This window comes from Bidens hawaiensis, unplaced genomic scaffold, assembly GCF_021521415.1.
Source record: "Bidens hawaiensis isolate Kalapana, Puna unplaced genomic scaffold, B.hawaiensis_p1.1 tig00010569_1, whole genome shotgun sequence".
Classification (NCBI taxonomy): domain Eukaryota; kingdom Viridiplantae; phylum Streptophyta; class Magnoliopsida; order Asterales; family Asteraceae; genus Bidens; species Bidens hawaiensis.
This window is the reverse complement of record NW_027491807.1, coordinates 271,763-284,624: the sequence shown is the minus strand read 5'-3', so window position 1 is coordinate 284,624 and position 12,862 is coordinate 271,763. Positions and strand designations below refer to the sequence as shown.

The following is a 12,862-nucleotide window of genomic DNA, read 5'->3' as shown; positions in this document are numbered from 1 at the left end:
CCCACCAATACTTGTAATGATAGCTTTTGATAAATATGAAAGTAAATCTTCTTTAAAAGAAAAGAAAGTATTTATAAATAATTCAAAATCATATTTTTTTATTTAGAAAATTCTCAAAATAGCCAATTACTGATGAAAGATTCCAAATATGTCTCATCAAAATCGTTTTTCCAAATTTGTCACTCTTCTCATGCATCGTCGACGATGTATTAGGTAGTTCCTTTGACGAGTTAGCTAACACATAATTAAATATGTGTTAGGTCCCCAAACACATGATCAAAGAGGTGTTAAGTGTTAATTTATGGTTGACGATGCGTTAAGTATTAATACTCAACGTATCGTCAACCATAAATTAACACGTAACGCATCGTAAACCATAAATTAACATTTAACGCATCGTCAACCATGTGTATTCCACCGCACGCATCGTTATCTGATTGGTTTAGTAACTCATCGGCGGTATTCCCTAACGCGTCGTTCGACGATGAGATATGCAAGGACCAAAGCTGGAAACTTTAATTAGGTGAGACAAATTTGGAATCGCTTTCTATAAGTGGGCTATTATAGAAATTTCTCCCTTTTATTTTGAAAATCTATAATATTAGAAAACTAACCACTGAAAATAATTTTTCAAAAGTAAACTATTTTATGTTGTAATAATAAGGTCCTGTATAATTTATAGAATTATTATAAGTGTTTTTAAATTCTTTTTTTAAGTGGGAGGCAAGGGAATGTGTCATGGTTCGAACATCGCATACAACAAGAATTTGGGAATAATCTGAAGTCTTGGTACCACTCCAACAAGAGTACGCTATAAACAGGAGAGAACATAAATGTTATAGAACTCAAACCCGTGTAAAGTAGGTTGTATGTGAATGGTAAGTCTTTCAGAGTCCCCCGACTACCAACTGCACTAAAGTCTTTTAAAAATCATAATCAACGTTTTCAAATTCCAACATATTAAAGAAAACCAAAAACATATATTTTTTGGAAACTTTATTAAACAAAGAGTTCATAAAACTTGACTTAGATGTCAAAAAAGCCTTTAACCCTCTTTGTGTTTGAACTTTTTATATTTCATATCATCTATTTCCACCACCGGTGGTCCTCTGCCATTCTACACCACTAGTGCAATGCGTCTTGTCCATGAGATAATAATAGACTGACTTCACTGATTGTGATGGTGTGCGATCAAGAAATGTGTATCCGGATTTGGTTTGCGAAGTTGCGAGACATATAATAAGCGTGTTTGGACTAGAAGAAGAAAATGGTTGGGAAAGAAAATGTTTGTGAGGAGACGATGATGGAGGCCATAGTCGTGGAGAGTAGGGGCAAGGCCGTCTGTGGGGTATGGCGGGGTAGTCGACGGCCACAGGCCCGACACCCGGCTAGGCCCGATTTTTTTTTAAATTATATTTACTTTTATGAAAAAAATATATGTATATTCAATGTTTCAACACAATTACATGACCACTAGCTTGGTCTAGTGATAATGGGTATAACATCTAACCCAAAGGTTGTGGGTTCTAATATTATTTGAGACATTTTTGAGCTTATTTTATACAAAAACTTTTTACACAACTCAAATCATAATAAAGTAAGCCCATTTAGAATTAAATTGTTTAAACCCAAAAAAATATTTCTTCTACTAAAGACCCAAAAAAAAATTCGCCTTGGCCCGAAAATTTTTTCGCATTCTCAGAGCCGGGCCTGAGTAGGGGTGCTCTAAAAACAGAGAAATCTGAAACCATACTGAATTATCTAATATTATGAACTCGAATTATCTGAAAATATGGATATCCAGAATATATTTTAAATTATAATTTATTAAATAATTAATTTATACATATAAATGTGAACTTGATTAAACTCTTATAATAAATTACAAAAGTAGTACCAACTATCAGCCACATGTAACGGGTGTGACATAGATGAATAGTAATGATTCATTATTGGTTCAAATCACAATTTGACACTGGCCTTTTTTTATTCTAATTTACGCTTCTAATTATGAACTTTAGCAGAATTATCACATGACTTTTGAACTTTAATAGTTCTTTTTCTGTTAACGATTTACGCTTCTACATGATATAACTAGAAAGTGGTAAAAATAGAAAAATTTTCATAATAATAAAAGATCATAATAATAGCAGGATTGGAAGCTTAAGGAAGTTGGTGACCTGACGACAAAGGAGCTGGCGACCGAAGCCTTGGTGAACGATGTCCTTTATCAACCGTCATCTACCTCAGAGATTCCCATTTTTTATTTAGACAATTTACATTTTCAACCCTAAACTAAATTTTAATAGAGTTATCAATTTAGTGATTTGTTTTATATTCTTCTTTCTTTTATATATACGTTTACTTATTTGTTTGAATTGTTTAAATTCTTTTAAATTATAATATTTAATAGAGTTATTAGTTTAGCTTTAATTCTTTAACTATAAGACCAAGCGTGGTGGAGCTTTATCCACGACGTTTTGGTGGATAACGTTGGGGGTACACCGCCACCCCTCTCACCCCGGCGTTTTGGGGCAATTTTTTTAGCGTTTTGTGTATAATGCTAGAATGGTACGGAATTTTAAAAAAAATCCTTTGTTCCATGAATCTTTTCTTCTCCACTCTCATCGGAATCTTTCTCCTCCACCCTCATCGGAATCAATGGCCGCTCCGGACCCTCATCGGAATCTTTCTTCTCTTCCACAGGAAGTGGGTTTTGGAGGATGAAGAGAAAGATTGAAGATTTGTGGGTGGTGTTGAGTGAATAGCCATTGATGAGTTTGGTAGAGTGATGTTTTAAAGCAAGGAAATGGAGGCCGAGAATCGGTTGGAATGTTAATAAAGATATTGGGGGAGTTTAATAAATTATTATTATTATTATTATTTGATTATTTTTAATAATTTTTTTTTAAAAAAAAGTGTAAAAGTGACTGGACGTCACGTGACGCATAAACCTAGGGGTGAGTTTTTATGACTACACTATGTTTTTTTAAAAAGCCATAACTCTGATTGGACGCTACGTGGCGCATAATGACTGATGATGTGGCTTACGACTACATATTGTCTAACTAGGTTAGAACCCGTGTTATACACGGGGTTGGAATATGAATAGTTTTTGTTGGAATTAAGAAAAGTACAACTTCTGGACTAAGAAATAACTTAATTTTATTATAGAATCTTTACCAAAAGTAAACAGACAACAATATATAAATTATTATCATAAAAATGGCATTAACAGCAAATCAGGAATTTGACAACTCTAATTTTGGCAACTTTAACAAAATTTGATGTAAGCTTCCAATTACCGTTGACATCGGAGATAGAACCAATTTGATGTAAGCTTCCAATTACCATTACATCAGAGATAGAACCAATCTATATTTGTGCAACTTGAGTGCCAAGTCCTGTAACATATAACATGAAAAAGATATATAAAACTAATTGACAGTTAATGAGAATTAACGAAAATGACATGCTACAAAGAAGCGACACATAGCCAAAAACTTCAGCACCAACAAAATTGACCAAAACATATAACATAAAACAAACTGAGTACCAATTAACATGAAAAAATCATACAATTTTCACATCCCATGTTGTTCGCTCAAATAATAAAATACAATTATGCATAACTAAACACTTACATTACGTAAAATCTTGCACATTAACAATTATAAGTACCTTACTACCTTAACTTAGATTAAGAGAGAAAAAAATAAGTCAAAATAAAAAACCTTAACTGAGAAAAGAAATATTGAATTTAAACTGATAAAATATATTGTTATAATATTTAAGTTAAAACACCATGTATAAGAGTACTAACAGAAGTCAGACAAAGTGAGTATAATTACAAAAGATCAATAACAAAATTTGATGAAATCAAATAAAAAAGGCACCGACAATTGTAAGCATATAAAGCCAAAGAATATTTTAAAGCCAAAATCTCCAGTTGATTTTTTTATCTTTATGCATTATGCTTTAAATGTTGTTCGGTCTGTACCTAGGCCATAGTAACTTTTCTGAGAAGCATATACACGATTATACTAAAAATTGCACCTATGAAAGACATTTTGGCAAAAATAAATAAATAAAATGTTTTGATTAAGAACACATCAAAAGTCAAAAGACTTGAGGATTGAAATTTGAAATTAAAAATACAGTGCTGCGATAATGAAAGACTCACACCATTGGGAGTCTTTGACATGGATCTAACTGAAGACACTGCACACGTTCATCTATACAAATAACGATCACTTTTGTACGTATCTAGATGCTTTTATTTTTTGCAAAAACTAAACACAAAACTTGTGGCAATCACTTTTGTACAACACTTGCTTAATCATTGCATACAATGCATTCAAACTCTAAGCCGTATGACAATATGAACATTCAATATATAAAAATTAAAGAGAATAGAATGCTTTAAGCGAAGTGGAAATTCAAAAGCTGAAGATGTTGTGAAGCTTAACTAAAAAGTAACTAAAACTAAATGCAAACCTGAAGATGTTGTGAAGCTTCCGAGCTCAAAGCACCGTGGCTGCAGCCAATCCAATCACCATCCATCTATCCCTGAAAATCAACATCCAAATTTCAATTATATGAATACAAATTAAACGAATTGTCATACTATTACGATCATCCAAAACCCTTGAAACTTTTAAAAACAATCTAAAGAAAGCATTATAGTCGTTTTGAATATTTCACCCTGATTAATCAAGTGATCAACAATAAAACCAATCTTAGGATCTTAATGGTTAAAAAAAATTAAGATCGGAATTGAGTGAAAATGGATATTTAAAAAAATAGGTATAATTCGAATATGTAAATTGATTCTATTTAGTCGAATCGGATATTGCTAATACCTTCAAACTTGAAGATGATGATTGCTATTGCACTTTTAGTATGATGGAATCTGTAATTCAAAATTAGGGTTGTATAGAACACGATTAACGATAACATATGAATTCAGATTAATACTTTAATCGTTGAAGAAGATAGAAGTTAGGTTGATCATCCATGATCGGATATTGCTAAAGCCTAGGGTTAAGCCTAAAGAAACAATGATTTGTGTGACAGTGAAAATTTTTGGTTATAAAAATATACGATTATAAGAAAATGGTTAAAGTAGGGTTGATTTTAAAGACCTACGATTTCTCAAAAATTATTATTGAAACATATAAAATTTAAGGAAAAATTAGAAAATGCCATGTGACAATTTAAAGAGTTTTGGTGAAAAACCCACTCATTTATTAGTAGGAGAGATTAGTTAAACACGGTTAACCCAATTTGGATTTATTTGTTTAATTATTCGTTTAAATTCCTTCTTTTAGTTAAACACGGTTAATATTTTTTATAAAACATCCAAACATTATATTATATTATATATATATATATATATATATATATATATATGAAATAGAAGACGTCGTTGTTTAAATTTGTGTTTACGATTCGGTACTGCCGGCCCCCTTCCTGCCTTCTTCCAATCATATACCACCTATAATAATATTATTAATAACAATCCTCAATCTCTCTCGTATTCAATTCAATTCTAATTACCAAACACATAATGGTTGTGGGTATGATGAAGTGGAGGCCATGGCCACCGCATTCATCCAAGCAATTTCAAGTCAAGATTATTATTCAACACCTTCAAGGCTATGATTATTCTCAAACTGGGTCTAACAATTTGGCCGTTGAAGTCAAGTGGAAAGGGTGTAATAAGTCCAACAATCGGTTGAGTTTCAAACGGAGGAGTGTCAGGAGGAATGTTACGAAACATGGGTCGTTGAAAGATGATGGGATTGTTGAATGGAACGAAGAGTTTATTGCTGTTTGTGATTTCTTGGGGTTCAAAGATGATGGGTTTCAGTTTCATCAGTGGGATGTTGCATTCCAGGTGTTCAACGTAAGTCCTCAACCAAAAAGTTTTAATTTTTTGTTATAAAAGTATATCATTTTTAATTTTGTGATCACTTAATCAAGAAACTTTATTAAAATTTTGGGACTTTATTGAAGGTTTTTCATATATGTTAATCTCAACCATTAATATTATTTCAATGTTTTTCGGGTTTAAAGTTATAAACATATTTAACAGATAAATATATCTGATTAGAGTCTTAGAGGATCATTAGACTGCATATCAGCATATTCTTAGTTTCTTAGTTTTATCCGCAAAAAGGCCTCGTCATATCCGGCCATGAGGCAGGATCGGATGGTCGACCGCCCTGGCCCGACACCTAGATAGGTCCGAATTTTTTATTTTTTATTAAATTATATATATATATATATATATATGGGGAAAAATATGTATTCTTAATGTTTAAACCGAATTACTCGACTAATTTAAGGGCCAAGGTTTTTTTTTTGCCTTCTGAGAAAATTTTTTTCACGATTCTCAAAGACGGCCCTGGCCTTGTTAAACGGCTGCTAGTCATCATGATCATGATCGTGATCATATAATAATTAGAGTTCTCGAACCATCTTTGATCTTGATAATTTGATATATATAATATTATTAGTATTTGGTATGATAATTGGTATGAACACTTGATGATTAATGATATCCAACATGCTTTAGACCGGGATTAATACTCGTATTCTGCTTTTAGTGGTTTGATTAGATTAATGAATAAAAAAGTTACTCCACGAGCTTTTGTCAATTAAAGAAGGTAGCCTTTTTAGTATTTTACGAATTTAAAGCGATAGTCTAACGTGCCGTTCATACAGAGTCGCTATTAACATGAATGATGACTGCTTTAGAAGCCTATCTTTAGGTGATTAGATTAGATGAAGGGGTGTTTAGAGTTCCTAATATTATACTCTACCTGCAAAAGTTGACTTGGAATATAGGAATACCTTACCTCAAGGATATAGTAAGCAACCTGCCACAAACAACTTACTTAATCATATTTCTCTACAGAAAGAAGCTTCCTTTTGTCTCTTTTTGTATTAAAGATATTTTCTTTATACAAATACCAGACTAATACATAAATACCTGTAAAGAGACCATAATGGGCTGGGTCATATAGAACCACTGACATTGGGCCAAAGCCCATTTGGTTTTTATGTATAATCAGGAACCAAAAAAAAGATATTGTGCTGTTGCAACTGGATCGTTAAACCTTGCAGAATTTGCTTCATCTTCTGAGCAAAACGAGACCGATATAAGCATTCGTCTTTCAGCTCCTAGTGGCGTTGCAGAATGTGAACCGATACTTTGTGTATGTCGCTTATATATATCTTTTGAGTTTTGATAATTGAGTTGTCATTAAATTTATTAAATATGCAGATATCTCTGAGCATGCAAGAGCTGAGGATAGAACGTGATACTACAGAACAAGCACAACGATCTGTCATGCAAGATGAGCCCGCAAGCGTTAAGCCTGGCCTTCAGAAAGTGAAAATCTTCAGGGGTATATCAGTCAACGGGGCTAAAAAAGCATGTCGTGAAGAGGAGGGTACTGGTAGTGATGGAAAAGGCTCAGTCAGAGGTTATGATGCTGACTACCCGTTTGACATTGAATCACTTGAAACAGATGAACTTGACTCGGAGGAAGTCAAAGATGAAGATTCCATTGTTAGAAAATCTTTCAGTTATGGGACTCTGGCTTATGCAAATTATGCTGGAGGGTTATCTCACTTCAATTCAAGCTCTAGTGAAGATGAAGATTGGTTATATTATCGGAATTATAAAGAAGAAATCGAGTATTCCAAAGATTCCATCATTGATCCTGTAGAAACACAAATCCCAAAACGAAGCATATTTCCATGGAGGAAAAGAAAGTTGAGTTTTAGATCCCCGAAAGTTAGAGGCGAACCGCTTTTGAAAAAAGATTCTAGTGAAGAAGGCGGGGATGATATAGATTTTGATCGCAGAATGTTGAGTTCTTCTGATGAGGTATTTTTTTTTCAAGTCTTTATATAACTTTATTTTTAATGAAGTAACAAAAATAGGTTTTGTATCTCTTTAGAACTTTAAAAAAATTTAAGAACAACTGTTTTGAGGGTGGCTTGTCATTTATTATATGCAATTTTGTGATTACATATGATAAATGACAAAACTACCTAAAATAGTTTTAAATATATTATTAAATAAATAAAATGATTGGATGCTAAGGCCATATGTAGTGGGGCTTGGATTTGGGGCGACATTGGGCGCGAACACCCCCCCCCCCCCGGCGATAAGTAGGCGAAATGGGGTGGGGGCGGGGTGTTATTGTCGCCTGGGTGAAGAAAATAATATTATTATATTATATGTTGTGTGTGTATATATATGTATATGTATATATGTTGTGTGTGTGATATATATATATGTATATGTATATATGTTGTGTGTGTGTATATATGTATATGTATATGTATATATGTTGTGTGTGTATATATATGTATATGCAAAATGACTCCTAGAAACAACCCGAGCCAACCGAACCACCCATTCCCTCCTTTCGGTCAACACCATGGTTCGCAAAACCAACTGAACATGAACTTACAATGGAACGCGATAAACCTAAACCAACCGAGCTATCCGTTTCATTTTCCCGACCCGAACCTAAACATGTACGCCAACCGAGCTATATGTTTTTTTATATTTTTAGTTATGTAATTTTTTTAGTTATGTATTATTTTGTATTTCTTTTTAATTTTAATGCATTTTTATTTAATTATTTGAAGAAATTGGTTTTTATTTGATTAGTTTAATTATAAAAAGAAAATAATAAAAAAAGATACTGTGGGCCCAACTTGTAGCCCCTATACCATTACACCCCAAAAACAAATTCGCCCCCTTTGCTGACTGGGCGCCACGTGTCACAATTCGCCCCCATTTGTAGCCCCTCCACTATACATAGCCTAAGAGTTCTTAAATTTCTTAAATAATTTGCGAGTTTTGAAATGATCCTGATCCTTTATACATTTGCCACTTTATTTGACTTTTGGTTATAAACGTGGCTGCAGCGTAAAAGTGATGTGGACACGAATACAAACCGAGCTTCAATCTCTGAATTTGGAGACGACAATTTTGCAGTAGGTAGGTGGGAGAAGAAGGAAGTGATAAGCAGAGAAGGGCACATGAAGCTTGAGACCCAAGTTTTCTTTGCTTCAATTGACCAAAGAAGTGAACGAGCCGCAGGTGAGAGTGCGTGCACCGCGTTAGTTGCGGTTATAGCTGATTGGTTCCAAAACAACTCGAATGAGCTGCCAATCAAGTCACAACTCGATAGCTTAATTCGAGAAGGGTCATTAGAATGGAGAAATCTTTGTGAAAATGAAGTTTATCGGGAACGGTTTCCAGATAAACATTTTGACCTAGAAACGGTCATCGAAGCCAAGATCCGGAATCTTGATGTAGTTCCTGAAAAATCATTCATTGGATTCTTTCAACCTGAAGAGATCAAAGAGATTGATCTACAATTTCTTGATGGTGCTATGTCGTTTGATAGCATATGGGACGAAATCAGTAACATTGGGTCGAGTTATACTGAAAACACGAACCCGTTGGTCTACATTGTAAGCTGGAATGACCATTTTTTCGTGTTGAAAGTTGAACGGGATGCGTATTATATTATTGACACGTTGGGTGAACGGTTGTATGAGGGGTGTAATCAGGCTTACATGTTGAAGTTTGACAAAGAGTCTGTAATTGAGAAGCTTCCGGTTGATGATACTAAAAAGTTGAATGAGAAGGCTGTTGATGAGAAAGATGCTAAAAAGTCGAATGAGAAGGCCGGTGATGAGAAGGTCAACGTAAGCCAAAGTAGCGAGACGTCGTTGGCAGTTGTAAGTAATGCCAGTGAGGTCGTGTGCAAAGGGAAAGAGTCGTGTAAGGAGTATATCAAGAGCTTTTTGTCAGCGATCCCGATAAGGGAATTGCAGGCTGATTTGAAGAAAGGGTTGATGGCTTCGTCGACTACTGTCGTTCATCATAGGCTGCAAATCGAGTTTCACCACACGAGCTGCGGTTCGGTTCAAGCAGCATTGGCTATTAGCCCCGGTATGACTTAATGGTTGTTTTTGTAGCCTAGCATTCGGCCATGTTTCAAATGTAAATGTCTGATATATACTAATATAAGGTTGTTTGAATAATATTTAACTGTCCAACCGAATTACGAGTCTGCTAACTCTTGGAACAACTCATCATACGATTATTTATCGGTCCAATTGTGTATTTAAATAAAAGAATATGACAATGAAAACAAATTCAGTACATGGGATCAAAAATTTATCAACAGCAAAAGGGACATATGATCAAACCATTCTCATTACACTTCTTACACTTATCCCGCAACAACCCGTCACCGGAATCCACCTTCCGACAACCACTGCAACTAAAACACACCACAAACCGAACCCCGGCACACCCTTCGCACGGCCCTTCCGGCATATTTAACGGAATTCCAGCCAAAAGCGGCCGGAATCTCCCTTGTTCATGCAACCTTAACACTTCCTCTGCTCCTCCAATATACCTCCCCTTAATAAACAACCTCGGTGGCACCGTCTTCCCGCCTAGTATCTTAAACAGTTCATCTCTAAAATCCAAATGCATCGATAGATCCCGTTCGTAATACAATACCTTGAAACTCTCGAGTAGAAACCGAATACTCGAGCAATCTTCAAACGTCTTTCGGATACTTCTGAGTCCCGTTGTATACAGAATCACCGACTCGCTCCCACCCGGCGGACAAATCCGTTCAAATTCCGAAAGCGGGTTATCAATTTCTTCCAATTTAATCGATTTTAACGGCCGTTCACCGATATCCCGCAACACCCTATTTTTCCTCTCTTCTTCTTGAGCTTTAACTTCCATAACCGCCTGCTTAAACGCCGCCAAAAGATTCGGATCAAATAGCGTGTCGGAATCCAAATCCGGAGGCCGAAATGACAACATCTCAATCTTCGGGTCCTCGTCAACACCCGAGCCAGCCGACGGTCGAACATTTTCTTTCTCCGCTTCAACAAAACCTGCATCGGATCCACCTTCATCTTCGAGATCCTTCATGAGCTCGGATACATCGATAACTTCATGTTCTTGACATACTTCCTCTTCAGAAACCAAATGGGTTTTAATTTTATTGCTCGATTTCGCAAAGAAGTTATCGATTAACCCGACCGCAGCATTAACATGGAGGATTCGATCGGGTTGCAAGTGCCCGATCGTTTTAATCGTCTTCAGTTTCTTCATAAATTTCCCCTTCACACTACTCATTTTGTTATTATTGTTCTTCTTGACCTATACATACAAAAATTATATGTATATATTGGTTAACAGTATTCAATTTCTTGAAGTGAAGAGTGTTAGGTTGATTTTGGGTTTAACGGCTATAAAGTTTAGGAGGGTGTGTATTTAAATTTTTTAGTGATCAGGTGAGATGAGGTCCACTGTAAGGTGGAGTCACGATGGTTTTGGACCGTCGGATGGAACTATTTGTTTAATTTAGATGTTGATTGGTGGTGGTAGGCAACGGTCGAGCCGGAGTGACTTTTTCACTTTCTTTTGGCCTACAATTTCTCAGCATTTCTTTTTTATTTTTTTTAATAATATGGTTGATTTTTTTTGGGAGCTGCAATTCATACACCCTCACTAGTTTTAGAGAGGGTGTATGAAAAAGAGAAATTATACATAAAAAGGGTGTACGAATAGCAATAGGGGTGTATGAATAGACAAGGCCTTTTTTTTAACGACAAACGCTTGGCTAAATACTTGGAAAGTTTCGGTGAGAGGGAGGGGGGATCGATGTCGTGAGGTCTAATCTACATAATGATAGTTCACCAAAACTTAAATTCGGGAACGGGAATATGACACACGAGTGGATTCGAACCTGCGACGTCACACAAAAAAACACTAAAATTACGAAATGGAAATGAAATTATATCAATTATTTAAGTGCCTTTTAGAATCAAAACCAAATTGATTAAGAGATATTGAATTTTAATAGTTTAAAATTTTGTTTTATTGGCCGACACTAAGCCAAACTTTAAAAATAAAGCACAACAGTCCCAAATTTCGAATTGTTGACCGCCAACGAGTTTTTCACTAACGGGTTTAGATTTTGTTAGTTATTTATGACGTGGATGATGAGGTATACGATGATGTGGTAAAAATAGTGGCGTAGACTGTTTATGTAGTAAAAATTTATTTTTCAATTAAAATTTTCTAGCCAAAATAAATGAACCGAACCACTTTTTTAACAAAAATAAACAAACTGAACAACTTTTTTTTAACAAAAATAAACGAACCGAACCATATTTTTTTTTTAAAATAAATGAACTAGACTACATTTCTAATAAAAGTGAACCTCTAAAATTTATGAGTTGGAAATGAAATTATATGAATTAATTTAGTGTTTTTTAGAATCAAAACAAAATTGAATAAAAACATGAAATTTGAGGAAAATGTCAACTTAAAATGGGGTCCAAACGATGGCAAGAAGGGAGAACATCCTATCACGGTATGTTATTTTTATCCCACTTGTGTTTATATGTTAATACTTGAATAATCTCTTAATCAAATAATCATTAACCAAACGTTGTCTTTGCAAGAAAAATTAATCAAAAGCGTTTTTTTTTATTACTATTATTTAAACGGTTTCAAATTTATAGATGTTTACGTGTCTAAAGACGAATAAAAGAAAACACTAATTACAGTTAATAATGTCTTGCCGAATAAGACAGTATAGTCTATTAACTATTAAGAGATTGTTAGTAAGGTGCCTCATACTTTAGAAATTAAAGGGTTTGAGGCTCTTTGTGGATTGCTGAGTTAGATTAGAAGTAGTTTAGTTGGATGTATGAATTGTTCTTAAAAAAATAAAAATAAAAGGTTATTAATGAAAAACAAACTACAGCTAATTAATTGACCAATGAT

The 12,862-nt window shown here is 34.4% G+C and overlaps 2 protein-coding genes across 2 annotated transcripts; one reads left to right on the top strand and one right to left on the bottom strand.

Moving 5' to 3' along the window:
• Positions 1–7,090: 7,090 nt before the first annotated feature.
• LOC143535601 (uncharacterized) lies at positions 7,091–10,058 on the top strand. Its single transcript, XM_077029812.1, has 3 exons — positions 7,091–7,223; positions 7,292–7,900; positions 8,956–10,058. The coding sequence occupies exons 2-3, from the start codon at positions 7,304–7,306 to the stop codon at positions 10,000–10,002; spliced, it is 1,644 nt and encodes a 547-aa protein (XP_076885927.1). The 5' UTR covers positions 7,091–7,223; positions 7,292–7,303; the 3' UTR covers positions 10,003–10,058.
• A 49-nt stretch (positions 10,059–10,107) lies between these two features.
• LOC143535602 (uncharacterized protein At5g39865-like) lies at positions 10,108–11,472 on the bottom strand. Its single transcript, XM_077029813.1, has one exon. The coding sequence runs from the start codon at positions 11,201–11,203 to the stop codon at positions 10,223–10,225; it is 981 nt and encodes a 326-aa protein (XP_076885928.1). The 5' UTR covers positions 11,204–11,472; the 3' UTR covers positions 10,108–10,222.
• Between the last annotated feature and the right edge of the window lie 1,390 nt (positions 11,473–12,862).

Bases quoted from the DNA above. Each gene is read 5' to 3' on its own strand.
- LOC143535601 (XM_077029812.1), top strand. From the start codon at position 7,304: ATGCAAGAGCTGAGGATAGAACGTGATACTACAGAACAAGCACAACGA. The intron at 7,901-8,955 runs GTATTTTTTTTT...ACGTGGCTGCAG, and splicing joins TGTTGAGTTCTTCTGATGAG to CGTAAAAGTGATGTGGACAC.
- LOC143535602 (XM_077029813.1), bottom strand. From the start codon at position 11,203: ATGAGTAGTGTGAAGGGGAAATTTATGAAGAAACTGAAGACGATTAAA.